The 24,702-nt window shown below is 67.8% G+C and overlaps 1 protein-coding gene across 1 annotated transcript; it reads right to left on the bottom strand.

The window, feature by feature from the left end:
• Nucleotides 1-3,185: 3,185 nt before the first annotated feature.
• Nucleotides 3,186-15,548, bottom strand: KCNAB3 (potassium voltage-gated channel subfamily A regulatory beta subunit 3). Its single transcript, XM_039500080.1, has 14 exons — nucleotides 15,150-15,548; nucleotides 13,058-13,101; nucleotides 12,851-12,888; nucleotides 12,649-12,728; nucleotides 11,798-11,842; nucleotides 11,626-11,670; nucleotides 10,854-10,897; nucleotides 10,429-10,515; nucleotides 7,587-7,672; nucleotides 7,265-7,389; nucleotides 5,643-5,736; nucleotides 4,811-4,931; nucleotides 4,251-4,339; nucleotides 3,186-3,673 (listed from the first exon to the last, which is right to left on the bottom strand). Exons 1-14 carry the CDS (start codon nucleotides 15,389-15,391, stop codon nucleotides 3,584-3,586), a joined length of 1,230 nt encoding a protein of 409 aa, XP_039356014.1. The 5' UTR covers nucleotides 15,392-15,548; the 3' UTR covers nucleotides 3,186-3,583.
• Nucleotides 15,549-24,702: the final 9,154 nt, after the last annotated feature.

Below are 24,702 nucleotides of genomic sequence, written 5' to 3'. Positions count from 1 at the left end.
CGCCTGGGTGCCGAGGGACAAGCCGGGACTGGGTGGGGGAGGGAGGGAGGCTGAAAGCATCCAGGGAAGCAGGGTGAAAAGTCAGTCTTAGGTAGGGGTAAAAAACCACAGCCACTAAGTCGGGGGAGTTACACCGGAACCCCACTTGGGGGGAAAAGGTGGGGCGGCCGGTTACCCAGGGACCCCTCGCCCAGCATGGAGATGCGCCCACCTCTGGGGCGGGGCGGCCGGTTACCCAGGGACCCCTCGCCCGGCGCTGAGATGCAGCCACCTCTGGGGCGGGGCGGCCGGTTACCCAGTGCCCCCTCGCCCGGCGCTGAGATGCGCCCACCTCTGGGGCGGGGCGGCCGGTTACCCAGGGACCCCTCACCTGGCGCTGACATGCACCCACCTCTGGGGCGGGGCGGCCGGTTACCCAGGGACCCCTCGCCCGGCGCTGAGATGCGGCCACCTCTGGGGCGGGGCGGCCGGTTACCCGGGGACCCCTCGCCCGGCGCTGAGATGCGGCCACCTCTGGGGCGGGGCGGCCGGTCACCCAGTGCCCTCGCCCGGGCGCTGAGATGCGCCCACCTCTGGGGCGGGGCGGCCGTTACCCAGGGACCCTCACCTGGCGCTGACATGCACCCACCTCTGGGGCGGGCGGCCGGTTACCCAGGGACCTCGCCCGGCGCTGAGATGCGGCCACCTCTGGGGCGGGCGGCCGGTTACCCGGGACCTCGCCCGGCGCTGAGATGCGGCCACCTCTGGGGCGGGGCGGCCGGTTACCCGGGGACCCCTCGCCCGGCGCTGAGATGCGGCCACCTCTGGGGCGGGGCGGCCGATGACCCAGGGACCCCTCTCCTGGCCATGGGGCCCCTTCACTGCCCCCTACCGGTTTGCTGGAAGAAGGTCGGCAGCACCAGGGTCAGTTGGTTACTAATTTATTATTTTCCTTTTTACATTTCAACCTTCTTCCGACAAGAGAGCGAAGCTTCCGCAGCCGAACCCCAGGGATCTATAGGGCCGGGGGGGGGGTGTCTGTGTGGGGTGAGTCTACAGGGCAGGGGGGCCCAACAGACCGACCTGCAACTCACTGCACCACCCAGGAGGGGAGGCGTAGCCCTGAGATAGACCCTCACCTGGACCCCCCCCCAGCCCTGCTGGTGCCCCTCACTCCCGACCCGCAGCCCCTGCCAGCCCAGCCCTGCCCCCCAGCTCTGCCGGTGCCCCTCACTCCCGACCCACAGCCCCTGCACCCCAGCTCTGCCGGTGCCCCTCACTCCTGACCCGCAGCCCCTGCCAGCCCAGCCCTGTCCCCCCAGCCCTGCCGGTGCCCCTCACCCCAGACCCGCAGCCCCTCAGCTATTTCAGGCCTTGGGCTATTCTAAGCTCCTTTCACGCACTGCTGCGGAACAAACATCCATTCAGCCGCAGAACCTGCCTTTCAAGTGGCTCATTATGAACAGCGGAGAACATGCCCAAGGTCACAGACTGCATCAGCTAGGAACAGAACCCAGGAGTCCTGGCTCCCAGCCCCCCATCTCTAACCCACCAGCCCCCACTCTCCTCCCAAAGCTGGGGAGAGAACCCAGGAGTCCTGGCTCCCAGCCCCACTCTGCTCTAACCCACCAGCCCCCACTCCCCTCCCAGAGCCGGGGAGAGAACCCAGGAGTCCTGGCTCCCGGCCCCTGCTCTAACCCACCAGCCCCACTCCTCCCAGAGCCAGGAGAGAACCCAGGAGACCTGGCTCCCTGCCCCCCATGCTCTGACCCACCAGCCCCCACTGCCCTCCTAGAGCCGGGGAGAGAACCCAGGAGTCCCGGCTCCCGGCCCCCCCTGCTCTAACCCACCAGCCCCCACGCCCCTCCCAGTGCCGCGGCGAGACCCCAGGAGTCCTGGCTCCCCGCCCCACTCTGCTCTAACCCACCAGCCCCCACTCCCAGAGCCAGGGAGAGAACCCAGGAGTCCTGGCTCCCAGCCCCCCTGCTCTAACCCACCAGCCCCCACTCCCCACCCAGAGCCGGGGAGAGAACCCAGGAGGCCTGGCTCCCAGCCCCCTGCTCTAACCCACCAGCCCCCACTCCCAGAGCCGGGGAGAGAACCCAGGAGTCCTGGCTCCCAGCCCCCCTGCTCTAACCCACCAGCCCCCACTCCCCTCCCAGAGCCGGGGAGAGAACCCAGGAGTCCTGGCTCCCAGCCCCCCTGCTCTAACCCACCCTGGAGTTTAAAACCCATCTGGTGGGATCTAAGAAAAACGCGCCCCCTACTCTCGAGCTGCACTGCAGGTTCACACAGGGTCTGCGAAAAAGACCCCGGTCCAGGGTGGGGAGGGAACCGTGCCCAGACCCCGGGGCAGAGCTGGGGCCGATTGGTGCAGCCGCGAGGGAGCCGGTGCCGTGCTACGTTCCAGGCAGAGTTACAGCGACACGCTCAGCAGCGGTTCCCCAGAGCTGGCGAGAGATTGGATCCTGTTCAGGGCCGAGATGCGGCCACCTGTGGGGCGGGGCGGCCGGTTACCCAGGGACCCCTCGCCCGGCACTGAGATGCAGCCACCTCTGGGGCAGGGCGGCCGGTTACCCAGGGACCCCTCGCCCGGCGCCGAGATGCGCCCACCTCTGGGACGAGTCATGGCAGCCGCTGAACTGCCGCCTGCAACTCCACCGGAACGTAGGCCAGGAAGCGAAGGAAAAGGACGTTTCAGGGGAGGGGGAGTGGAGACTTTGTCCCGGACTCCTGGGTCCCGTCCCCCTCGCTTTCCCCTGGGTTTTTGCCGGCAGCCGGGCCCGTCCCCTGATCCGCGGCCACGTCGCGCCCCTGGGAGCAGCGGAAGCGCCGCTCTCGTTTCCGTACAGAGTCCACCCACCCCGAGAGGACGGGGCCCCGTCTGTCCAGCTGCCCGCCGGCCGACCGGAAGCCAGGATTGTGCGAAAGCAGGAGGTGGGGGGAGGGTGTTCCTGGATGGGGGGGGCTTGTAGCCCCCCCCGTGCCCTCCCCCTCGCTGGAGCATTATTGCTATAGGAAGAGCTGGCTCTGGATGATGGATGTTGTGTTTTCATTGAAAGCGGAGAAAGAAAAGAAAAATGTCCTGGGGGACGGGAGAGAAAAATATTCCCCCGAAGGGAATTCCCCCAGTCCCGAGTAGGGGGCACCAGCCAGCTGGGGGGGGGACAGAGTTCGAGAGCCACACAGAAGCCAACCGGGGGGGGGGGGGGGTTGCACAGGGAAAGCCACAGGTGCCCCCCGTCCCGCACGTCGGCTTGTTCGTTAGCTCCGTCCGTGAATCCCTCGCCCGTCCCCCAGCACGAGGCGGTGGCCCGTCCCTTTAAAAACGGGAGCATGGATCCCACGGGGAGGCGAAGCGGCGGGCGAGATCCGGCGGGAAAGCTGGCGGGGTGGGCGGGGCCTCTCGCCCGCCCATCCCCTGGCTCATGCCGGCCGCGGGGATAGGTCGAAGCAGCGGCCGGGGTGGGGGGCGGAGGGATACGGGGGGGTGGTCTTAGGTCATGCGCGAAGCGGCACCTCCTCCTCCGTGCAGAGAGCCGGGCGGAGGGATACGCAGTCCGGTGGGACAAGGGCGTGCACAGTCCCGGGCGCCGACGTGTCCCTACGCCCGGGACTCTTTTTTCGTATTGGGCTTGTTGCCCAGGAGGGCGTCGATTTCCTGAATGACGGGCGGGGTCAGCTGGGCCAGCACCTGCCGAGAGGGGAGCGGTGAGATCCCCGGCGCCCCTCCCCCTGCTGGGAGAGAACCCAGGCGTCCTGGCTCCCAGCCCCCCCCGCTCTGACCCACCAGCCCCCACTCCCCTTCCAGAGCCAGGGAGAGAACCCAGGAGTCCTGGCTCCCAGCCCCCCCACTCTAACCCACCAGCCCCCACTCCCCTCCCAGAGCCGGGGAGAGAACCCAGGAGTCCTGGCTCCCAGCCCCCCCTGCTCTAACCACCAGCCCCCACTCCTCTCCCAGAGCCGGGGAGAGAACCCAGGAGTCCTAGCTCCCAGCTCCCCCTGCTGTGACCCACCAGCCCCCACTTCCCTTCCAGAGCCAGGGAGAGAACCCAGGAGTCCTGGCTCCCAGCCCCCCTGCTCTAACCACCAGCCCCCACTCCCCTCCCAGAGCCGGGAGAGAACCCAGGAGTCCTGGCTCCCAGCCCCCCTGCTCTGACCCACCAGCCCCCACTCCCCTCCCAGAGCCGGGGAGAGAACCCAGGAGTCCTGGCTCCCAGCCCCCCTCCCCTCCCAGAGCCGGGGGGGCACGGCGGGGGAGGGGCGCTCACCTGGATGGCTCCGAGGTTCTCGATCAGCTGGTCGGTGCTGGACACCCCGAGCAGGACGGAGCTGACGCCCTCAGAGCGCAGGCACCAGGCTGTGGGGCAGAGACAGGGAGGTGGGAAGGGCCGGGGGGCAGCCCCCCTTGCCCCCCAGGGGAGAGCGCCCCCTGCTGAGCCCCCCCACCCCGCTCCCTGCCCCACAGCGCCCCCTAGCACCGCCCTGGGGCCAGCCCCCTGCCAGGGGAGAGCACCCCCTGCTGACCCCCCCACCCTGCTCCCTGCCCCACAGCGCCCCCTGGGGCCGCCCTGGGGCCAGCCCCCTGCCAGGGGAGAGCGCCCCCGGCTGAGCCCCCCCCCCCCACCCTGCCCCACAGCGCCCCTAGCGCGCCCTGGGGCCAGCCCCTGCCAGGAGAGTGCCCCTGCTGAGCCCCCCCGCCCCGCTCCCTGCCCCACAGCGCCCCCTAGCGCCGCCCTGGGGCCCGCCCCCTGCCGGGGGAGAGCCCCCCCTGCTGAGCCCCCCTCCGCGCTCCCTGCCCCCCAGCGCCGCCCTGGGGCCTGCCCCGCCCCGATCGCCAGCTGGGCCACGGTGCAGCCCAGACGCTCGGCGATGGGCTGCAGCTCCTTGATCTTGGCCTGTTGCTTCCGCCCGTCCTCGCTCTGCAGCTTCTCCTTCCGCCACGGGTAGCCCTGGGGGGGGGGGGACACAGGGCGTCAGGCGGTGCCGGGGGGGGATGGGGGGGGACAGGGCGTCAGGCGGTGCCGGGGGGAGTGTTAGGGGACGGAGGGGCAGAGGGAGCCCAGATGGGGGTGCAGGGGCACTGGGGGCTCAGAGGCATGGACAGGGGTGGGGTCCCGGCAGGCTGTGGGGAGCGCAGGGTGGGGCAGTGCGTGTGGGGTTCCGGCAGGGCATGGGGAGCACGGGGTGGGGCAGGGCGTGGGGTCCCGGCAGGGTGTGGGGGAGCGCATGGGGGTCCCGGCAGGGTGTGGGGAGCGCGTGGGGGTCCCGGCAGGGCGCGGGAGCGCGGGGGCAGGGCGTGTGTGGGGTCCCGGCGGGTGCGGGGAGCTTGTGGGGCAGGGCGTGGGGGCCCGGCAGGGTGCGGGGGCGCGCGGGTGGGGCAGGGCGTGGGGTTCCCGGCAGGCGTGGGAGCGCGGGGTGGGGCAGGGCGTGTGGGGGGTGTCCTGGCGGGCGCGGGAGCGTGTGGGGGGCAGGGCGTGTGGGGAGGGTCCCTGCGGGGCGCGGGGGGAGCAAGGGGGGAGCGCGGGGTGGGGCAGGGCGTGGGGGGGTCCCGGCAGGGCATTGGGGAGCGCGGGGTGGGGCAGGGCGTGGGGGTCCCGGCAGGGCGTGGGGAGCACGGGGTGGGGCAGGGCGTGGGGGCAGGGCGTGGGGAGGGGGCGTACCTTGATGGCGGCCCGGCAGTTCTCGGGGACCCGCTCCTCGTACTTGCCGGTGATGAGGCCGCAGGCCAGGGGGGACCAGGTCACGGCCCCACACCTGGGGTGGATGACAGAGGATTAGCCCCCAGCGACGCCCCTGCCCCCTTCGCCCCACAGATCCTCCCATCCTCATCCCCTCCCCTACAGCCCCTGCCCCACAGGTCCCTTCTACCCCCTGCACCCTCCAACACCCTGCCTCATGGACCCCACCCCACAGATCCCGTCTCCCCAGCTCCCTGCCCCATGGACACCCCCTCCCATCACCCACCCCACAGATCCCCTCCCCAGCTCCCCACTCCTCCCCAACACCCTGCCCCATGGACGCCCCTCCCATCACCCACCCCACAGATCCTCCCCCAGCTCCCCACTCCTGCCCCACAACACCCTGCCCCATGGACACCCCTCCAATCACCCACCCCACAGATCCTCCCCAGCTCCCAACTCCTGCCCCCAACACCCTGCCCCATGGACACCCCAGCTCCCATCATCCACCCCACAGATCCCCTCCACCTCCAGCTCCCAACTCCTGCCCCCCAACACCCAGCCCCAAGGACACCCCAGCTCCCATCATCCACCCCACAGATCCTCCACCCCCAACACCCTGCCCCATGGACACCCCCCCTCCCATCACCCACCCCACAGATCCCCTCCCCCCCAGCTCCCAACTCCTGCCCCCAACACCCTGCCCCATGGACACCCCTCCCATCACCCACCCCACAGATCCTCCACCCCAACACCCTGCCCCATGGACACCCCCGCTCCCATCACCCACCCCACAGATCCTCCACCCCCAGCTCCCAACTCCTGCCCCAACACTCTGCCCCATGGACACCCCCTCCATCACCCACCCCACAGATCCTCCCCCAGCTCCCCACTCCTCCCCCAACACCCTGCCCCATGGACACTCCTCCCATCACCTACCCCACAGATCCTCCCCCAGCTCCCAACTCCTGCCCCCAACACCTTGCCCCATGGACAGCCCCCTCCCATTACCCACCCCACAGATCCTCCACCCCAGCTCCCAACTCCTGCCCCAACACCCTGCCCCATGGACACCCCGCTCCCATCACCCACCCCACAGATCCTCCACCCCAGCTCCCAACTCCTGCCCCCAACACCCTGCCCCATGGACACCCCCTCCCATCACCCACCCCACAGATCCCCTCCACCCCCAACACCCTGCCCCATGGACACCCCCGCTCCCATCACCCACCCCACAGATCCTCCACCCCAGCTCCCAAATCCTGCCCCCAACACCCTGCCCCATGGACACCCCCTCCCATCACCCACCCACAGATCCCCTCCCCCAGCTCCCCACTCCTCCCCCAACACCCTGCCCCATGGACACTCCCCTCCCATCACCTACCCCACAGATCCCCTCCCCCAGCTCCCAACTCCTTCCCCCAACACCTTGCCCCATGGACAGCCCCCCTCCCATTACCCACCCCACAGATCCCCACTCCACCCCCAACACCCTGGCCCATGGACAACCCCGCTCCCATCACCCACCCCACAGATCCCCACCACCCCCAGCTCCTGCCCCCAACACCCTGCCCCCCCGGGCCCTCTCCCCCCAGCGCGGGCACCCACCGATCTTGTGGTAGAGCTCGGGGAGTTGCGATTCCACCTTGTCGCGCTGAAACATGTGGTACTCGGCCTGTTCGCACACCGGCGGCACGAGGTTGAACTGCCGGGCCACCGAATACGCCTCCTGGGGGGCAAGGGGGGGGCAGGGGGTGAGACGGGTGTGGCCGGGGGGACAACCCCCCTGTATCCCCCCCTCCCTCCTGGCATTGTCCTCCCTGGCAGCCTCCCACTGCCTGGGGGCCCCGTCCCCTCCCTTTACCCCCCAAAAACTGGGGGTGCCCTCCGCCCCCCCCCAATTCCCAGTGCGGGCGGGGCACTCACCATGATCTCCATGGCGCTCCAGCGCGAGGTGCCCCAGTACATGGCCATGCCCTGGTTGATGACGTAACTCATGGCCCGCACGATCTCTGGGCACGGGATTCGGGGGGGGGGGGGCGGGGAAAAGAGGGGAGACAGGTCAGCCGAGGACTCCCGCTTCCCCCCCCACCGGGGGAGCCCCACTTTCAGACCCCAGCCGCTCCAAGCGGCGGGACCTGAGCCCCACTCGGGTGCTGTGTTCACTCTGAACCCTACTGATGGCCGTTCCTAGCTCCGGCCGGGCCACGACCAACGGGCGTTAATCCTGGCCCCTACTGATGGGCAAATACAGCTCAATGGCACTGACAGGCACTGCTACCATTTAGCTCAATGGACTGTTGACTCTGAACCCTACTGATGGCCGTTCCTAGCTCCGGCAGGGCCACGACCAACGGGCGTGTTAATCCTGGCCCCTACTGATGGGCAAATACATCTCAGTGGCACTGACAGGCACTGCTACCATTTAGCTCAATGGACTGTTGACTCTGAACCCTACTGATGGCCGTTCCTAGCTCCGGCAGGGCCACGACCAACGGGCGTGTTAATCCTGGCCCCTACTGATGGGCAAATACAGCTCAATGGCACTGACAGGCACTGCTACCATTTAGCTCAATGGACTGTTGACTCTGAACCCTACTGATGGCCGTTCCTAGCTCCGGCCGGGCCACGACCAACGGGCGTGTTAATCCTGGCCCCTACTGATGGGCAAATACATCTCAATGGCACTGACAGGCACTGCTACCATTTAGCTCAATGGACTGTTGACTCTGAACCCTACTGATGGCCGTTCCTAGCTCCGGCAGGGCCACGACCAACGGGCGTGTTAATCCTGGCCCCTACTGATGGGCAAATACATCTCAATGGCACTGACAGGCACTGCTACCATTTAGCTCAATGGACTGTTGACTCTGAACCCTACTGATGGCCGTTCCTAGCTCCGGCAGGGCCACGACCAACGGGCGTGTTAATCCTGGCCCCTACTGATGGGCAAATACATCTCAATGGCACTGACAGGCACTGCTACCATTTAGCTCAATGGACTGTTGACTCTGAACCCTACTGATGGCCGTTCCTAGCTCGGCCGGGCCACGACCAACGGGCGTGTTAATCCTGGCCCCTACTGATGGGCAAATACATCTCAATGGCACTGACAGGCACTGCTACCATTTAGCTCAATGGACTGTTGACTCTGAACCCTACTGATGGCCGTTCCTAGCTCCGGCCGGGCCACGACCAACGGGCGTGTTAATCCTGGCCCCTACTGATGGGCAAATACATCTCAATGGCACTGACAGGCACTGCTACCATTTAGCTCAATGGACTGTTGACTCTGAACCCTACTGATGGCCGTTCCTAGCTCCGGCAGGGCCACGACCAACGGGCGTTAATCCTGGCCCCTACTGATGGGCAAATACATCTCAGTGGCACTGACAGGCACTGCTACCATTTAGCTCAATGGACTGTTGACTCTGAACCCTACTGATGGCCGGTCCTCCCTCCGGCAGGGCCACGACCAACGGGCGTGTTAATCCTGGCCCCTACTGATGGGCAAATACATCTCAATGGCACTGACAGGCACTGCTACCATTTAGCTCAATGGACTGTTGACTCTGAACCCTACTGATGGCAGCGTTTCCCAGCCACTCTGTGGACAGACGTGCGACCTGGCCCAATTTATCTCAGTGACCAGGTTATTTCTGGAGAGCTAATGGTGACGAATTCATTCCTAGCTGGCCCCAGGAGAGAGGTGATACGGCCCTATTTAGCTCAACGGCGGCGTTGACTCTGAAACCTACTGAGGGTGGTTTTTCATACCCAGACTGCCGAGTCAGAGCAGACAGAGGTGGGACCTGGGCCGAGCCATCCCCGAGGGACGTGCCGGCCACGGGCCTGTTAGGATATGGGTCTGTCTGTCCACGGGCAGGGTTCACCCCATGGCCACCCCCCTCTCAAACGAGCAGACACCCCTCTGCACTGCAACGTTCGCATAGAGCCCGACCTATAGGGTAGGGTCCCGTGAACACCACAGTGACCCAGCATGGGGGTCTCTATCCTACACTGCTTGGTCAATGGCGGGGGTCAGAGGGGCTATAGGGTTCTAGGGGGCTTTGGGGAGGGACTGGGTCAATGGGGAGGTCTACGGGGAGTTGGAGGGTGCACCCTATGGGGGAGGTCTATGGGGTTTGGAGAGTAAAGGTGGTTAATGGAGTTCTAGGGGGTTCAGGGATCTCTGCCCTACAGGGCTGGTTCCATTTGGGGGGCAAGGAGGTTTGTGGGGCATTCAGGGTCTATTGGTTTTAAGGGGCAACTATGTGGTTTCGGGTATCTCTATGGGGCCGGGTCTATGGGGTTCTATGGGCATTCAGGGGCCTCTCTGTCCTATGGGGCCAGGTCTATGGATTTTGGGGGGTCTATGGCGGTTCAGGGGGTCTCTGCTCTATGGGGTCGGGTCTATGGGGTAGTAAAGGTTTCAGGGGTCTATGGGGTTTGGGGGTGTCAATGTGAGTTCAGGGGGGGTCTCTAGCCCAGAACGCTGGGCCTGTAGGGTTCTATAGGTTCTGAAGGGGTCTATAGGAGTTTGGGGGATCTATGGGGCAGTAGATGGTTTCCATGGGGGTCTATGGGGGTTTGGGGGGGTCTCTCCAGTACCTTCCAGTAGCAGTAGGCGGAAGTTGGGGTCATACTCTGCGGGGGGAAGCAGACAGAGGTGAGGGGGGGGAATATGGGGGGCCCATCCCCCCACAGCCCCCCCCCCATGAGATCTCCCAGGGAGCCGGCGGGGTGGGGGCAGGGGGGCGGGACCCACCTTCCATGGGGCTGTTGGCATCCATGCGGTTGGCGAAGACGATATCGACGTAGTCCAGCTGCAGCCGCTCCAGCGACCCCCTCAGCCCTAGGGGGGCACATGGGGGGGTCAGTCGGGGGGCACAGGGACCCCCCCACCCCACCGGGCCCCCTGAATCCTGCCACCCGCCACAGACTCCTCCCCCTTGGGATGGACGCCCCCCATGCTTCCCCCACCCGCCCAGCCCCCAATTCTACCACCCCCTCCCCACAGCACCCCCCCACCTGCCCAGCCCCCCTGAATCTTGCTAGTCCCCACCCCATCCCCTGCTCCATCTCCCCATAGGCCCCCAATCCTGCCCCCACCCCCTCCTGCTGCCCCCTCCTCAGCTCCTCCCCATCCCCAAACCCTGCCCTTCCCCAGCTCGACCCCCATCCGCATCTCACCCTCAATGATGTGCTTCCGGGAGAGGCCCCGCTCCGTCTCCGCCCTGGGGGGGGGGGAGATTAAGAGTTGGGGGTGGGGGGGTCCCCTAAGCCGTCCCATAGGGGCCTGCCCCCAGGGTGAACAGGGAGCCTCAGAGCCTAGGGGGGACAGGCCCCTGCCCCATTCCCCGCCCCCCTGAGCCAGCCAGTCCCCGCCCCGGGGCCGGGTGGGAGCTGGCGCCCCCTAGAGGGGACAGGCCCCTGCCCCATTCCCGCCCCTGAGCCAGCCAGTCCCGCCCTGGGGCCGGGTGGGAGCTGGCGCCCCTAGAGGACAGGCCCTGCCCCATTCCCGCCCCTGAGCCAGCCAGTCCCGCCCTGGGGCCGGGTGGGAGCTGGCGCCCCTAGAGGACAGGCCCCTGCCCCATTCCCGCCCCTGAGCCAGCCAGTCCCGCCCTGGGGCCGGGTGGGAGCTGGCGCCCCAGAGGACAGGCCCCTGCCCCATTCCCGCCCCTGAGCCAGCCAGTCCCCGCCCCGGGGCCGGGTGGGAGCCGGCGCCCCCCAGAGGGGACAGGCCCCTGCCCCATTCCCCGCCCCCATGAGCCAGCTAGTCCCTGCCCTGAGGCCGGGTGGGAGCAGGCGCCCCCCAGAGGGGACAGGCCCCTGCCCCATTCCCCGCCCCCATGAGCCAGCTAGTCCCTGCCCTGGGGCCGGGTGGGAGCCGGCGCCCCCTAGAGGGGACAGGCCCCTGCCCCATTCCCCGCCCCCCCAGCCCCATGGCATTCTGGGTACTCACTGGCCACCCCAGTAGATCTTGGTGGTGACGACGTAGCTGGATCGCCTGGGGGAAGGGAGGGAGGCAGGTTAGGCAGGCAACGGGGGGGGGGACTCCCAGCCCAGCCCAGCCCCCCACCCTGCTCCCTGCCCCATAGTGCCCCCCACAGAAGGGAGGTTGGGGGGCTGGTTACCTCCAGCCTTTGCTTCGCAGGATGTTGCCCAGAGTTTTTTCTGCCCTGAAGGGAAGAGGGGGGAAAAAAAAGCAGATGAAAGAGAAATAGAAGGAGTTCCCCTCCCCCGCACCAGCCGCACACTGTTCCCTAGCCCGGACTCCTGGGTTCTCTCCCAGGCGCTGGGAGGGGAGTGGGGGCTGGTGGGTTAGAGCAGGGGGGGCTGGGAGCCAGGACTCCTGGGTTCTCTCCCAGGCGCTGGGAGGGGAGTGGGGGCTGGTGGGTTAGAGCAGGGGGGGCTGGGAGCCAGGACTCCTGGGTTCTCTCCCCAGCACTGGGAGGGGACTGGGGGCTGGTGGGTTAGAGCAGGGGGGCTGAGAGCCAGGACTCCTGGGTTCTCTCCCCGGCTCTGGGAGGGGAGTGGGGGCTGGTGGGGCAGAGCAGGGGGGCCTCGGAGCCAGGACTCCTGGGTTCTCTCCCTGGCTCTGGGAGGAGTGGGGCTGGTGGTTAGAGCAGGGGGCTGGGAGCCAGGACTCCTGGGTTCTCTCCTGGCTCTGGGAGGAGTGGGGCTGGTGGTTAGAGCAGGGGACTGAGAGCCAGGACGCCTGGGTTCTCTCCCCGGCTCTGGGAGGGGAGTGGGGGCTGGTGGGTTAGAGCAGGGGGGGGGCTGGGAGCCAGGACTCCTGGGTTCTCTCCCCGGCTCTGGGAGGGGAGTGGGGGCTGGTGGGTCAGAGCAGGGGGGGCTGGGAGCCAGGACTCCTGGGTTCTCTCCCTGGCTCTGGGAGGGGAGTGGGGGCTGATGGGTTAGAGCAGGGGGGGGCGCTGAGAGCCAGGACTCCTGGGTTCTCCCCTGCCGGGGGAGGGACACCTACTTGCCGGAAGCATAGACCTCGGCCGTGTCGAAGAGGTTGACCCCGTTCTCGTAGGCGATGGTCATCACGTTCTCCGCCGTCTGGGGGTGCAGAGAGCTGAGTCAGGTGGGGGACCCACAAGTCCACACCGCCCCCCCCACCTGCGCTGGGCCCCCCAGGAGCTCTCAGGGACCCACAGCTTCCCGGCTGACCCAGGACTCACCTCGTCTGAGATCTGGGAGCCAAACGTCACCCAGGTGCCTGCATGGAGAGAATTGGTGATATGAGCCGGAGCCAGGAGAGGGGGAGGGTGTAGGGGTTGGGGGGGCATAGCCCCCTCTACCCTCCCCAGTCTGTGCCCTTCCAGTGACCCCCAAAACCCACCGGGATCTCCCCACACCACCCACCTGGCCCCGACACGAGAACTCACCAAGCCCGAGGCAGGACACACGGAGCCCGGATTTCCCCAGATTTCTGCAGGAGAAAGAACAGAATTGGGGGAGTTTACAGATGCCCCCCCCCCAAGGACAGAGAGACCCGGTGCCCCTCACTCCCGAACCGCAGCCCCCAGCCCCCCCCAACCCCAGAGCTGGGTGCATCTCAGCGCCGGGCGAGGGGTCCCTGGGTAACCGGCCGCCCCGCCCCAGAGGTGGGCGCATCTCAGCGCCGGGCGAGAGGTCCCTGGGTCACTGGCCGCCCCGCCCCAGAGGTGGGCGCATCTCAGCGCCGGGCAAGGGGTCCCTGGGTCACCGGCCGCCCCGCCCCAGAGGTGGCCGCATCTCAGCGCCGGGCGAGAGGTCCCTGAGTAACCGGCCACCCCGCCCCAGAGGTGGCCGCATTTACAAGGGCCCCCGTATACGAGGCAGATACACACTCTCCGGTGTCCCATCTCCCCCACGGCTTTGGCTCATTCCCGGTGGGGCGGAGACCTGGGATCGGTCTGGATTTCGGAGCTATTTATAGTAACTTCTTGCTCACTGCGGCTGCTCCGGCTGGCACAGGAGCCGGGCATCTCTGGCAGGAGCAGAGAGGGGAAACTGAGGCGCTGACCACAGGCCATGCCAGAGATCACACAGCTAGTCTGGGGAGTAACAAACCCAGGAGTCCTGGCTCCCAGCCCCCCTGCTCTAACCCACCCACCCCTACTCCCCTCCCAGAGCCAGGGAGAGAACCCAGGAGTCCTGGCTCCCAGTCCCCCCTGCTCTAACCCACCCACCCCCACTCCCCTCCCAGAGCCGGGGAGAGAACCCAGGAGTCCTGGCTCCCAGCCCCCCCTGCTCTAACCCACCAGCCCCCACTCCCCTCCCAGAGCCGGGGAGAGAACCCAGGCATCCTGAAGCCACAGGACTGCCCCCACCCTAGGAAGGGGGAGTAGCACCCACAGCTGGGGGGGAAGGGGCCTTATTTTAAAGCCATTTAAACGGTAAAATGGGACAGAATTAACTGCCCCTGCTGGGCTGGGGGGTGAGAAGGGGGTACAAAGAGCCCAGTTACCCCATCACAGCTCTCTGTACACCCAGAGGCCCTACAATAACCCACCCGCACGCGCAGCCCCAGCGCCCCCAGAGACCCTACAATAACACACCAATGGAAACTAAACTGGTAGGACTTGGAGTATCTGCGATTGGAAGTTGAATGAACTGAGTCCAATTGTCTCCAATCCCTGACCCTGCCCAACCCACTCCCCTCCCCTCCCAGAGCCGGGGAGAGAACCCAGGAGTCCTGGCTCCCAGCCCCCCTGCTCTAACCACCAGCCCCCACCCCCCTCCCAGAGCCGGGGAGAGAACCCAGGAGGCCTGGCTCCCAGCCCCCTGCTCTAACCCACCAGCCCCCACTCCTCCCAGAGCCGGGGAGAGAACCCAGGTGTCCTGGCTCCCAGCCCCCACTTCTCTAACGCACCAGCCCCCACTCCCCGCCCCGAGCCGGGGCGAGAACCCAGGCGTCCTGGCTCCCAGCCCCCTCCTCTAACCCACCAGCCCCATGTCCTCCCAGAGCCGGGGAGAGAACCCAGGAGTCCTGGCTCCCAGCCCCCCCTTCTATAACACACCAGCCCCCACTCCCCTCCCAGAGCCGGGGAGAGAACCCAGGAGTCCTGGCTCCCAGCCCCCCCTTCTCTAACACACCAGCCCCATGTCCCCTCCCAGAGCCAGGGAGAGAACCCAGGAGTCCTGGCTCCCAGCGCCCCCTGCTCTAACCACCGGCCCCACGCCCCTCCCAGAGCCGGGAGAGAACCCAGGAGTCCTGGCTCCCAGCGCCCACTGCGCTAACCCACCAGCCCCCACTCCTCCCAGAGCCGGGAGAGAACCCAGGAGTCCTGGCTCCCAGCGCCCCCTGTTCCGACCCCCCCTCCCTCCTCCCAGAGCCGGGGAGAGAACCCAGGTGTCCTGGCTCCCAGCCCCCACTTTTCTCACCACTGAGGCAGGAACTCTTCTTATCCTTCCCAATGTCCCCTACACCCCATGAGCGCCCCCAACTCCCTCTAACCCAGCCCCCCAGCTCCCCCAAACCCCGGGCCCCCCTACCTGTATTTCATGCCGGTGGCCAGCCCCGTGGACTCCCGCAGCAGGAACGCGATGTGGGGCAGGTTCTGGCCGGGGGCCCGCAGCCCCGCCGCCGCCGCCAGCCCCCGGGCCCCCTTAGGGGGCGGGTGCCCCCCATTTCCCGGCCCCCCCGGGGCCGGCGCCCCGCGCCCCCCCGTGCAGAGCCGCTCCTCGGTGCTGCGGCTCCGCAGATTCTGCTCGGTGCAGGCGATGGAGACCTGCATGGCTCAGCCGTAATGGGGGGGGCCGGGACCCCCGGGGGTCCTGGGTCTTTTGCGTTAGGGTGACTGCAGCCCCCCCCCCTCCTCCTGTCCCCGGAAGGGGGGTGCCGGGAATCTGGGGTGGGGGAAGGGCCGAGGCCGGGCGGGAAAAGGGGGGCGAGTGGGGGCGGGCGGGGGAAGTGGCGGGGAGGGGGCAGAGAGGGTCCCCCCCAGTCCCGGAGGGTTCGCGGCAGAGTGCAGCGCAGCCTCGGCCTCATTAGCATAACAGGCTCCGCCCACTGGTCCAGGGCAAGGGATGGTGGGAGGGAAGTTAGATGGATTGGCGGCTCTGGGAGGGGAGTGGGGGCTGGTGGTTAGAGCGGGGCGGGGGAGCCAGGACTCCTGGGTTCTCTCCCCGGCTCTGGGAGGAGTGGGGCTGGTGGTTAGAGCAGGGGCTGGGAGCCAGGACTCCTGGGTTCTCTCCTGGCTCTGGGAGGAGTGGGGCTGGTGGGTTAGAGCAGGGGCTGGGAGCCAGGACTCCTGGGTTCTCTCCCCGGCTCTGGGAGGGGAGTGGGGGCTGGTGGTTAGAGCAGGGGGGGCTGGGAGCCAGGACTCCTGGGTTCTCTCCCTGGCTCTGGGAGGGGAGTGGGGGCTGGGAGCCAGGACTCCTGGGTTCTCTTCCCGGCTCTGGAAGGGGAGTGGAGGCTGGTGGTTAGAGCGGGGGCGGGGGGGCTGGGAGCCAGGACTCCTGGGTTCTCTCCCCGGCTCTGGGAGGGGTGGGGCGGGGGGTTAGAGCAGGGGGGGCTGGGAGCCAGGACTCCTGGGTTCTCTCCCCGGCTCGGGGAGGGGAGTGGGGGCGGGGGGTTAGAGCTGGGGGGGGCTGGGAGCCAGGACTCCTGGGTTCCATCCCAGCTCTGGGAGGGGAGTGGGGGCTGGTGGTTAGAGCAGGGGGGGCTGGGAGCCAGGACTCCTGGGTTCTCTCCCCGGCTCTGGGAGGGGAGTGGGGGCTGGTGGTTAGAGCAGGGGGGGCTGGGAGCCAGGACTCCTGGGTTCTCTCTTAAGGGGATGAACTCAGACACCCCCTCTCCTTCCTGCAGTCTGATCACAGCCCCCCACCCCCCAAAGCTGGAGGGGGAGGGGCGCTGCGCTCACACCTGCAGTGACTCTTAAAGGGACCCCACCTCAGGGTGCCCCTCCGCTGGGAGTGTGAGGCGCTGCTGCTATGTAGGACAGTCCCCCCCCCCCTCCAATGTGTATGGGGGAGGGGTGGACTGGTCCCCTCCCAGCCCACAGCCGGACGCCTGGGTCCACCCTAGAGTTTCTGAGATAAAGTATAAGAATTACGGGGGGTGATGAATGGGCACTGGATGAGGGGGGGGGGCGGGAAACCCAGAACCGCCCCCCCCCTCAAATGCAAGGGGCCGGGAGAAGCGAGCTCTGTGCTCCCCCTGCTGAGCGTGGGGGGCAGCGCCGCTGAGAGGTACCGACAAGGCAGCCCCCACACATCAGGACCCCCCCCTCAGATATTGGGGGAGAGGAGGGGATGGATGTAAGTGGTGAGGTCGAGTGGGATGGGAGCCAGGACTCCTGGGTTCTCTCCCGGGCTCTGGGAGGGGAGTGGGGGCTGGTGGGTCGGAGCAGGGGGGGCTGGGAGCCAGGACTCCTGGGTTCTCTCCCTGGCTCTGGGAGGGGAGTGGGGGCTGGTGGGTCGGAGCAGGGGGGGCTGGGAGCCAGGACTCTTGGGTTCTCCCCCTGGCTCTGGGAGGGGAGTGGGGGCTGGTGGGTTAGAGCGGGGGGGGAGGGCTGTCACAGGGGGTCCCTGTTGGATACAGGGTTTGGGGGCAGGGCTGCATGTTCCCCCCCAGAGGACAGCACGTTGCTGGGGAGTGGCGGGGACACCCCGAAATCTCAGTCCAGGTCTGGGCCTTAGAGCAGCCGGGGCTGCCTTCCCACCCCGCAGCACATGGGCTGCAGTTGCTCCTACAGCCACATGGTGGCGCCAGTTTCCCATTAATGGGAAAAGGCTCTAACCCCCCCGCCCACTCCCTCCGCTCCCAACACCAGGGAGAGAACCCAGGAGTCCTGGCTTCCAGCCCCCCCTGCTCTGACCCACCAGCCCCCACTCCCCTCCCAGAGCCGGGGAGAGAACCCAGGAGTCCTGGCTCCCAGCCCCCCCCTGCTCTAACCCACCAGCCCCACTCCCTCCTCCCAGAGCCGGGAGAGAACTCAGGAGTCCTGGCTCCCAGCCCCCGAGCGCTCCCAACCACCAGACCCCACTCCTCTCCACCCACCAGGAGAGACCCCCAGAGTCCTGGCCCCAGCCCCCTGCTCTGACCCACCAGCCCCCACTCCCCTCCCAGAGCCGGGGAGAGAACCCAGGAGTCCTGGCTCCCAGCACCCCCTGCTCTGACCCACCAGCCCCCACTCTCCTCCCAGAGCGGGGGAGAGAACCTGGCTCCCAGCCGAATGGGAGCTGTTTTGGTGGGTGGTCACAGCTACCTCTGGGGGATGATGGGCACAGCTGGGAGGTGGGGGGTTGGCCCTGCCAGCTGGGGGGGGGGTGGCGGTGCCAGGATCTGTCTCCCCTGATTAGGCTGCGTGGCAGGAAGCAGAGGGCACCAGCTGGCAGGGCCACACTCATCTCGGCTCAGCCCAGGGACAGATTGCGAGGGATTAGCGTGTGTGTGTGTGTGTGTGTGTTGGGGGCACATGGGGTCTCACACAGCACTGACCAGCAAGGGTGCTCCCCCTGACTCCCAGCCCCTGCACACCCACTAGGCCCCACTCCCCTCCCAGAGCCGGGGAGAGAACCCAGGAGTCCTGGCTCCCGGCCCCCCTGCTCTAACCCACCAGCCCCCACTCCCTGCCCAGAGCCAGGGAGAGAACCCAGGAGTCCTGGCTCCCAGCCCCCCTGCTCTAACCCACCAGCCCCCACTCCCCTCCCAGAGCTGGGGAGAGAACCCAGGAGTCCTGGCTCCCAACCCACCCCGCTCTAACCACTAGCCCCCACTCCCCTCCCAGAGCCGGGGAGAGAACCCAGGAGTCCTGGCTCCCAGCCCCCCTGCTCTAACCACTAGCCCCCACTCCCTGCCCAGAGCCAGGGAGAGAACCCAGGAGTCCTGGTTCCCAGCCCCCCCGCTCTAACCACTAGCCCCCACTCCCCTCCCAGAGCTGGGGAGAGAACCCAGGAGTCCTGGCTCCCAGCCCCCCCTGCTCTAACCACCAGCCCCACTCCCCTCCCAGAGCAGAGGCTAAGAATCCACTCATCCAGATTCCTGACATCTCACCAACCCATAGCCCGCTCCTGGGCATCTGCTGCAGGGCTGGGGTCTGCCCAGGGGATAACAACCTTCTACTGTGACCAACTCCCTCCCCAGCTCATGGGAAAGGGGTCTGTGCCGGGGTTCTAGAGCCACAAACGCAGCTGACCCGGGGCTGTGGCCAAATGCATAGGAAGGGGGCAGAGTTAAGGTGAAACGGAGGGGCAGAGTTAAGGTGAAATGGACATCATGAATGCCAGGACTTTGCCCCCCATCGGGGCATATGCAGGAGAAAGACCTGGAGGTCCCTCATTGGTTCACTGGCGGCCACTGGGAACGTGCCGGTCACGGCTCCCCAACCCCCCCCCCCCGAATCTGGTTGCCATGGTGAGGGAGCCGTCCGCTTGCATGGGGGGAGCTCAGGCCAGAGGCCTGTGGAGATGTTGCTCCTTCCCTGGTGGTGCCACCTTATGCAAATCAGCCCAGCTCCTTTGCATAGGGAAGCCTCATTTGCATAGAGCCACCCAGCATGGCTTTTGGGGGGGCCTCGATGAGGATCACAGCTGCCCCCAGGGGGCGCTACCGGGACCGTGTAGCCTGAAAAATGGGGGTCCAGGTATGGGGGGGAGAGGGAATGGGGGGTGCACAGACCCCCAGCATGGAGAGACTGGGTGGGGGAGCTGCAGGGTGCCCCCTAAACCCTGCTTGGCTACCTATCACCGGTCCCCCCCTGTACCCTGCCCTGGCACCTCCCCCTGGGCCCCCTGTGCCCTGCCCTGGCACCTCCCCTGGTGCCCCCTGTGCCCTGCCCTGGCACCTCCCCCTGGTCCCCCCTGTGCCCTGCCCTGGCACCTCCCCCTGGTGCCCCCTGTGCCCTGCCCTGGCACCTCCCCTGGTCTCCCCTGTGCCCTGCCCTGGCACCTCCCCCTGTGCCCCCTGTACCCTGCCCTGGCACCTCCCCCTGGTGCCCCCTGTACCCTGCCCTGGCACCTCCCCCAGTGCCCCCTGTGCCCTGCCCTGGCACCTCCCCCTGGTGCCCCCTGTGCCCTGCGCTGGTACCTCCGTCCGGTGCCCCCAGTGCCCTGCGCTGGCACCTCCCCCCAGTGCCCTGCGCTGGCACATCCCCCTGTGCCCCTGTAACCTGCCCTGGCACCTCCCCTGGTTCCCCCTGTACCCTGCCCTGGCACCTCCCACTGGTGCCCCCTGTGCCCTGCCCTGGCACCTCCCCCTGGTGCCCCCTGTGCCCTGCGCTGGTACCTCCCTACGGTGCCCCCTGTGCCCTGCGCTGGCACATCCCCCAGTGCCCTGCCCTGGCACCTCCCCCTGGTGCCCCCTGTTTTCTGTGCTGGTACCTCCCCTGTGCCCTGTGCTGGCACCTCCCCTGTCCCCTGTCCCTGCACTGGTACCTCCCCCGATGCCCCTGCGCTGGCACTTCCCCCCCATACCCCAGGTACCCTGCGCTGGGACCTCCCCCCGGTGCCTCCTGTGCCCTGGACTAGCATCTCCCTCCCGGTGCCTCCAGTGCCCTGCACTGGGACCTCCCCCCAGTGTCCCCTGTACCCTGCGCTGGCACCTCCCCTCGGTGCCCCCTGTGCCCTGCACTGGTACCTCCCCACAGTGCCCCCTGTGCCCTGCACTGGCACCTCCCCCCGGTGCCCCCTGTGCCCAGCACGGGCACCTCCCTGGTGCCCCTGTGCCCTGCACTGGCACCTCCCCTGGTGCCCCTGTGCCCTGCACTGGTACCGGCCCACCGTGCCCCCTGGGCCCTGCACTGGGACCTCCCCCCGGTGCCCCCTGTGCCCTGCACTGGCACCTCCCCTCGGTGCCCCCTGTGCCCTGCACTGGTACCTCCCCACAGTGCCCCCTGTGCCCTGCACTGGCACCTCCCCCCGGTGCCCCCTGTGCCCTGCACTGGCACCTCCCCCGGTGCCCCCTGTGCCCTGCACTGGCACCTCCCCACAGTGCCCCCTGTGCCCTGCACTGGTACCTCCCCACAGTGCCCCGTGCCCTGCGCTGGCACCTCCCCTCGGTGCCCCCTGTGCCCTGCACTGGCACCTCCCCCCAGTGTCCCCTGTACCCTGCCCTGGCACCTCCCCTCGGTGCCCCCTGTGCCCTGCACTGGCACATCCCCCAGTGCCCCGTGTGACCTGCACTGGTACCTCCCCACAGTGCCCCCTGTGCCCTGCGCTGGCACCTCCCCCCGGTGCCTCCTGTTTCCTGTGCTGGTATCTCCCTACCCCCGTGTCCCCTGTGCCCTGTGCTGGCACCTCCCCCCCGTGCCTCCTGTGCTGGCACCTCCCCCGCCGTGTCCCCTGCGCTGGCACCTCCCCCTGTACCCTGCACAGGCACCTCCCCCGGTGCCCTGCGCTGGCACCTCTCCCAGGCACCCCGCGCCCGCAACCTGCTCTGGGGCTCCCCTACCAGGACCCCCCTCCCCGCTGCCCCCCCCGGCGGCGCCCCCTACCTGTAGCCCATGGGGGTGCGGGCGCTCTGCAGCTCGTCGGCCGGCAGCCCCGCCTCCAGCAGGTAGCTCTCCAGCCGCCTGCGCTCCAGCAGCCGCCGCGCCGCCTCCAGCAGCTGGGCCGGGGTGAGAGCCGGGTCCCGGGCCGCCGCGCTCCCCTGGCTGCTGCGCCGCCGCCCGCCCTCGCCCCGCCCGCCGCCTTTGCCCTTCTTGGCGGTCGGGAGCCCGTACAGCTCGTCCACGCTCAGCTTGGCCCCCGCCGCGCCGCGCCCCGCCGGGCCCGGGGCCCCCCGCGAGGAGCTGGCGAACATGGCCTCGGTGCGCCCTGCGCCTTGATCTCGGTGCGCCCTGGTCTGGGTGCGCCTTCCCCTCCGTGCGCCCTGCGCCCCGTGCGCCTTCTCCTCCGTGCGCCCTGCGCGCCCTGATCTCGGTGCGCCTTCTCCTCCGTGCGCCCTGCGCCCCGTGCGCCCTGATCTCGGTGCGCCTTCTCCTCCGTGCGCCCTGATCTCGGTGCGCCCTCTCCTCCGTGCGCCCTGCGCCTTGTGCCCCGTGCGCCCTGATCTCGGTGCGCCTTCTCCTCCGTGCGCCCTGCGCCTTGTCCCCCGTGCGCCCTGATCTCGGTGCGCCTTCTCCTCCGTGCGCCTTCTCCTCCGTGCGCCCCGCGCTCCCGGCGCCGGGACAGTCCCCTCCCCCTGGAGCCACGTGGAGCCGGCTTAGCCAGGTGCTGGGCAGCTGCCATGCTGGGTCCCTCTCCCCCCTCCCGCCATCTGCCCCCTCCCCCGTCCCCTCTCCTTGCGCCCCCTTTCTGTAGCTCATTAACCGTGCCCCCCCCCGGGGCACTTACCCCCTGCCTTATGCCCCCCTGGCGAGCCACTCCCTTGGTGAACCCCCACAGCAGGGGGACCCCTGGCAGAGTGATCTCCTCTCCCCACCTATTCCACAGGCACTGTCCCTCCCCACCCCGTGCCCCCAATTGCTGCCCACCCCCGGCATGTGAACTGGTCTGCCCGATGCCCCTCTCCCAGCCTGGGTAAATCTGTAACCACCCACCCTGCCCCCAATGTAGGGGGCACGGACGGACAGGGACCACAGCGCCCTTCCCACAGGCAGTGGGTTCTCACCAGCCGTGTTCTCACAAGGCCTGGTTCTCACAAGAGCCTGGATATTTTCCCAAGAGGCCTGTGGTTTTCACGAGCGGTCCCTGCGTCTCAGCAGAAAGATGTGATTCTCGTAAGAGGCCTGAGATTTTCACAAGAGACTGAGGATTTTTCCACGAGGAGTCCCGGATTGTCACAGGAGGCCCATGATTTTCACAAGGGGTCACTGATTCTCACAAGAACCCGGAGCTTGTCACAAGAGGCCGGTGGTTTTCACGAGTGGTCCCTGAATCTCGCAAGAGGCCAGAGATTTTCACAAGGATTTTTCACACGCAGTCCCTGCGTCTCACAAGAGGCCTGAGATTTTCACAAGACCAATGATTTTTCACGAGGGGTTCCTCATTTTCACAGGTCGGTGATTTTTTGGAGGGGGGCTCAGACCCAGGGACACTAGGAAGGGGGAGACTCCCCATGTAGGCAGACCCCCTCCTTTTCTAAGCACAGCCCCCCCCCCATATCACCATGACAGCAGCTGCCCGGAGTGACCAGATTAGCTAAGCTGCTTAAGGGAACAGGAGGCCGGCAGCCGGGGTTGGCTTAGAGCCGGGAGTGGGGTGGGGGGGGAGAAGGGGCATCTCCCGGGGAGGGGAAAGGGCACTTACACAGTGTGCGTGGGGGGCTGGATCGCCCTGTGGTGTCTGGGAAGGGAGTGGGGGCTGGTGGGTTAGAGCAGGGGCTGGGAGCCAGGACTCCTGGGTTCTCACCCAGGCTCTGGGAGGGGAGTGGGGCCTGGTGGTTAGATCAGGGGGCAGGGAGCCAGGACTCCTGGGTTCTCTCCTGGCTCTGGGAGGAGTGGGGACTGGTGGGTTAGAGCAGGGGCTGGGAGCCAGGACTCCTGGGTTCTCTCCCGGCTCTGGGAGGAGTGGGGGTGGTGGTTAGAGCAGGGGGCTGGGAGCCAGGACTCCTGGGTTCTATCCCAGCTCTGGGAGGAGTGGGGGCTGGTGGGTCAGAGCAGGGGGCTGGGAGCCAGGACTCCTGGGTTCTCTCCCCGGCTCTGGGAGGGGAGTGGGGGCTGGTGGGTCAGAGCAGGGGGCTGGGAGCCAGGACTCCTGGGTTCTCTCCCGGCTCTGGGAGGAGTAGGGGTGGTGGTTAGAGCAGGAGGGGCTGGGAGCCAGGACTCCTGGGTTCTCTCCCTGGCTCTGGGAGGGGAGTGGGGTCTAGTGGTTAGAGCAGGAGGGGCTGGGAGCCAGGACTCCTGGGGTCTCTCCCCGGCTCTGGGAGAGGAGTGGGGTCTAGTGGTTACAGCAGGAGGGGCTGGGAGCCAGGACTCCTGGGTTCACTCCCCAGCTCTGGGAGCGGAGTGGGGGCTGGTGGGTCAGAGCGGGGAACTGGGAGCCAGGACTCCTGGGTTCTCTCCCGGCTCTGGGAGGAGTGGGGCTGGTGGGTTACAGCAGGGGACTGGGAGCCCGGACTCCTGGGTTCTCTCCCGGGCTCTGGGAGGGGAGTGGGGGGTCAGAGCAGGGGGGACTGGGAGCCGGGACGCCTGGGTTCTCTCCCCAGCTCTGGGAGGGGAGTGGGGGCTGGTGGGTTAGAGCAGGGGGGGCTGAGAGCCACGACTCCTGGGTTCTCTCCCCAGCTCTGGGAGGGGAGTGGGGGTTGGGAGCCAGGACTCCTGGGTTCTCTCCCCAGCTCTGGCAGAGGAGTGACAGGACAGGCGGTTTCTTAGGGCCTGGGAGGACATTACGGGGGAGCAGGGTACCCAGGTCTCATCCCCTGCTATGCCCACGGGGTGCCAGCCTGGCTGAGCCCAGCTCCCGGGAGCGGGTCCCATGCCAGGGGCGGGCTGACCCGCGGCCCCCGAAGGGTTAATGCAGCCGGCCCAGCTGCTGACGGCTGCTCAGATCCCGGTATTTGGGGCTGCCAGGGAATTAAACCACCAGCATCGTGCAAATGCCCAACGCGCCACCTGGCACTGGGCGCCCCCGCCCCACGGCGGCGCCAATCCGCTCGCACTGGGGGCCCTCTGGAGAGCGGCCATGGAGCCCACAGAGCCGGGGAGGGGACCCAGGAGTCCTGGCTCCCAGCCCCCCCTGCTCTAACCCACCAGCCCCTACTCCCCTCCCAGAGCCAGGGAGAGAACCCAGGAGTCCTGGCTCCCAACCCCCCCTGCTCTAACCCACCAGCCCCCACTCCCCTCCCAGAGCCAGGGGGAGAGAACCCAGGAGTCCTGGCTCCCAGCCCCCACTGATGTAACCCACCAGCCACCACTCCCCTCCCAGAGCCAGGGAGAGAACCCAGGAGTCCTGGCTCCCAGCCCCCCTGCCCTGACCACTAGATCCCACTCAGACTCAGTTTCCCTGTGTTTTGCATTGCTACCCCGTGAGGGGTGGTGGGGGGAAGGGTTACGCCAGCTTTGGGGCAGCTGCAGCTGCCACCTGGGGGTCTGGGCCACGGCTTGTGAGCCCCCCATCATGGCAGGCAGCCGGGGGCCTCCCTCCAGCAGCTCCCCACTTGCTC

The sequence above is a fragment of the Mauremys reevesii genome, linkage group 14 (genome assembly GCF_016161935.1).
Source record: "Mauremys reevesii isolate NIE-2019 linkage group 14, ASM1616193v1, whole genome shotgun sequence".
Taxonomy (NCBI): Eukaryota; Metazoa; Chordata; order Testudines; family Geoemydidae; genus Mauremys; species Mauremys reevesii.
The sequence above is the reverse complement of the archived record's forward strand: the minus strand, read 5'-3'. Positions and strand labels throughout refer to the sequence as shown.

Coding starts and splice junctions, on each gene's coding strand:
- KCNAB3 (XM_039500080.1), bottom strand. CDS start 15,391: ATGCAGGTCTCCATCGCCTGCACCGAGCAGAATCTGCGGAGCCGCAGC. Junction 12,729..12,850: donor GCTCCCAGATCTCAGACGAG/GTGAGTCCTGGG, acceptor CTGCACCCCCAG/ACGGCGGAGAACGTGATGAC. Junction 5,737..7,264: donor CTCTACCACAAGATCGGTGG/GTGCCCGCGCTG, acceptor CATCCACCCCAG/GTGTGGGGCCGTGACCTGGT.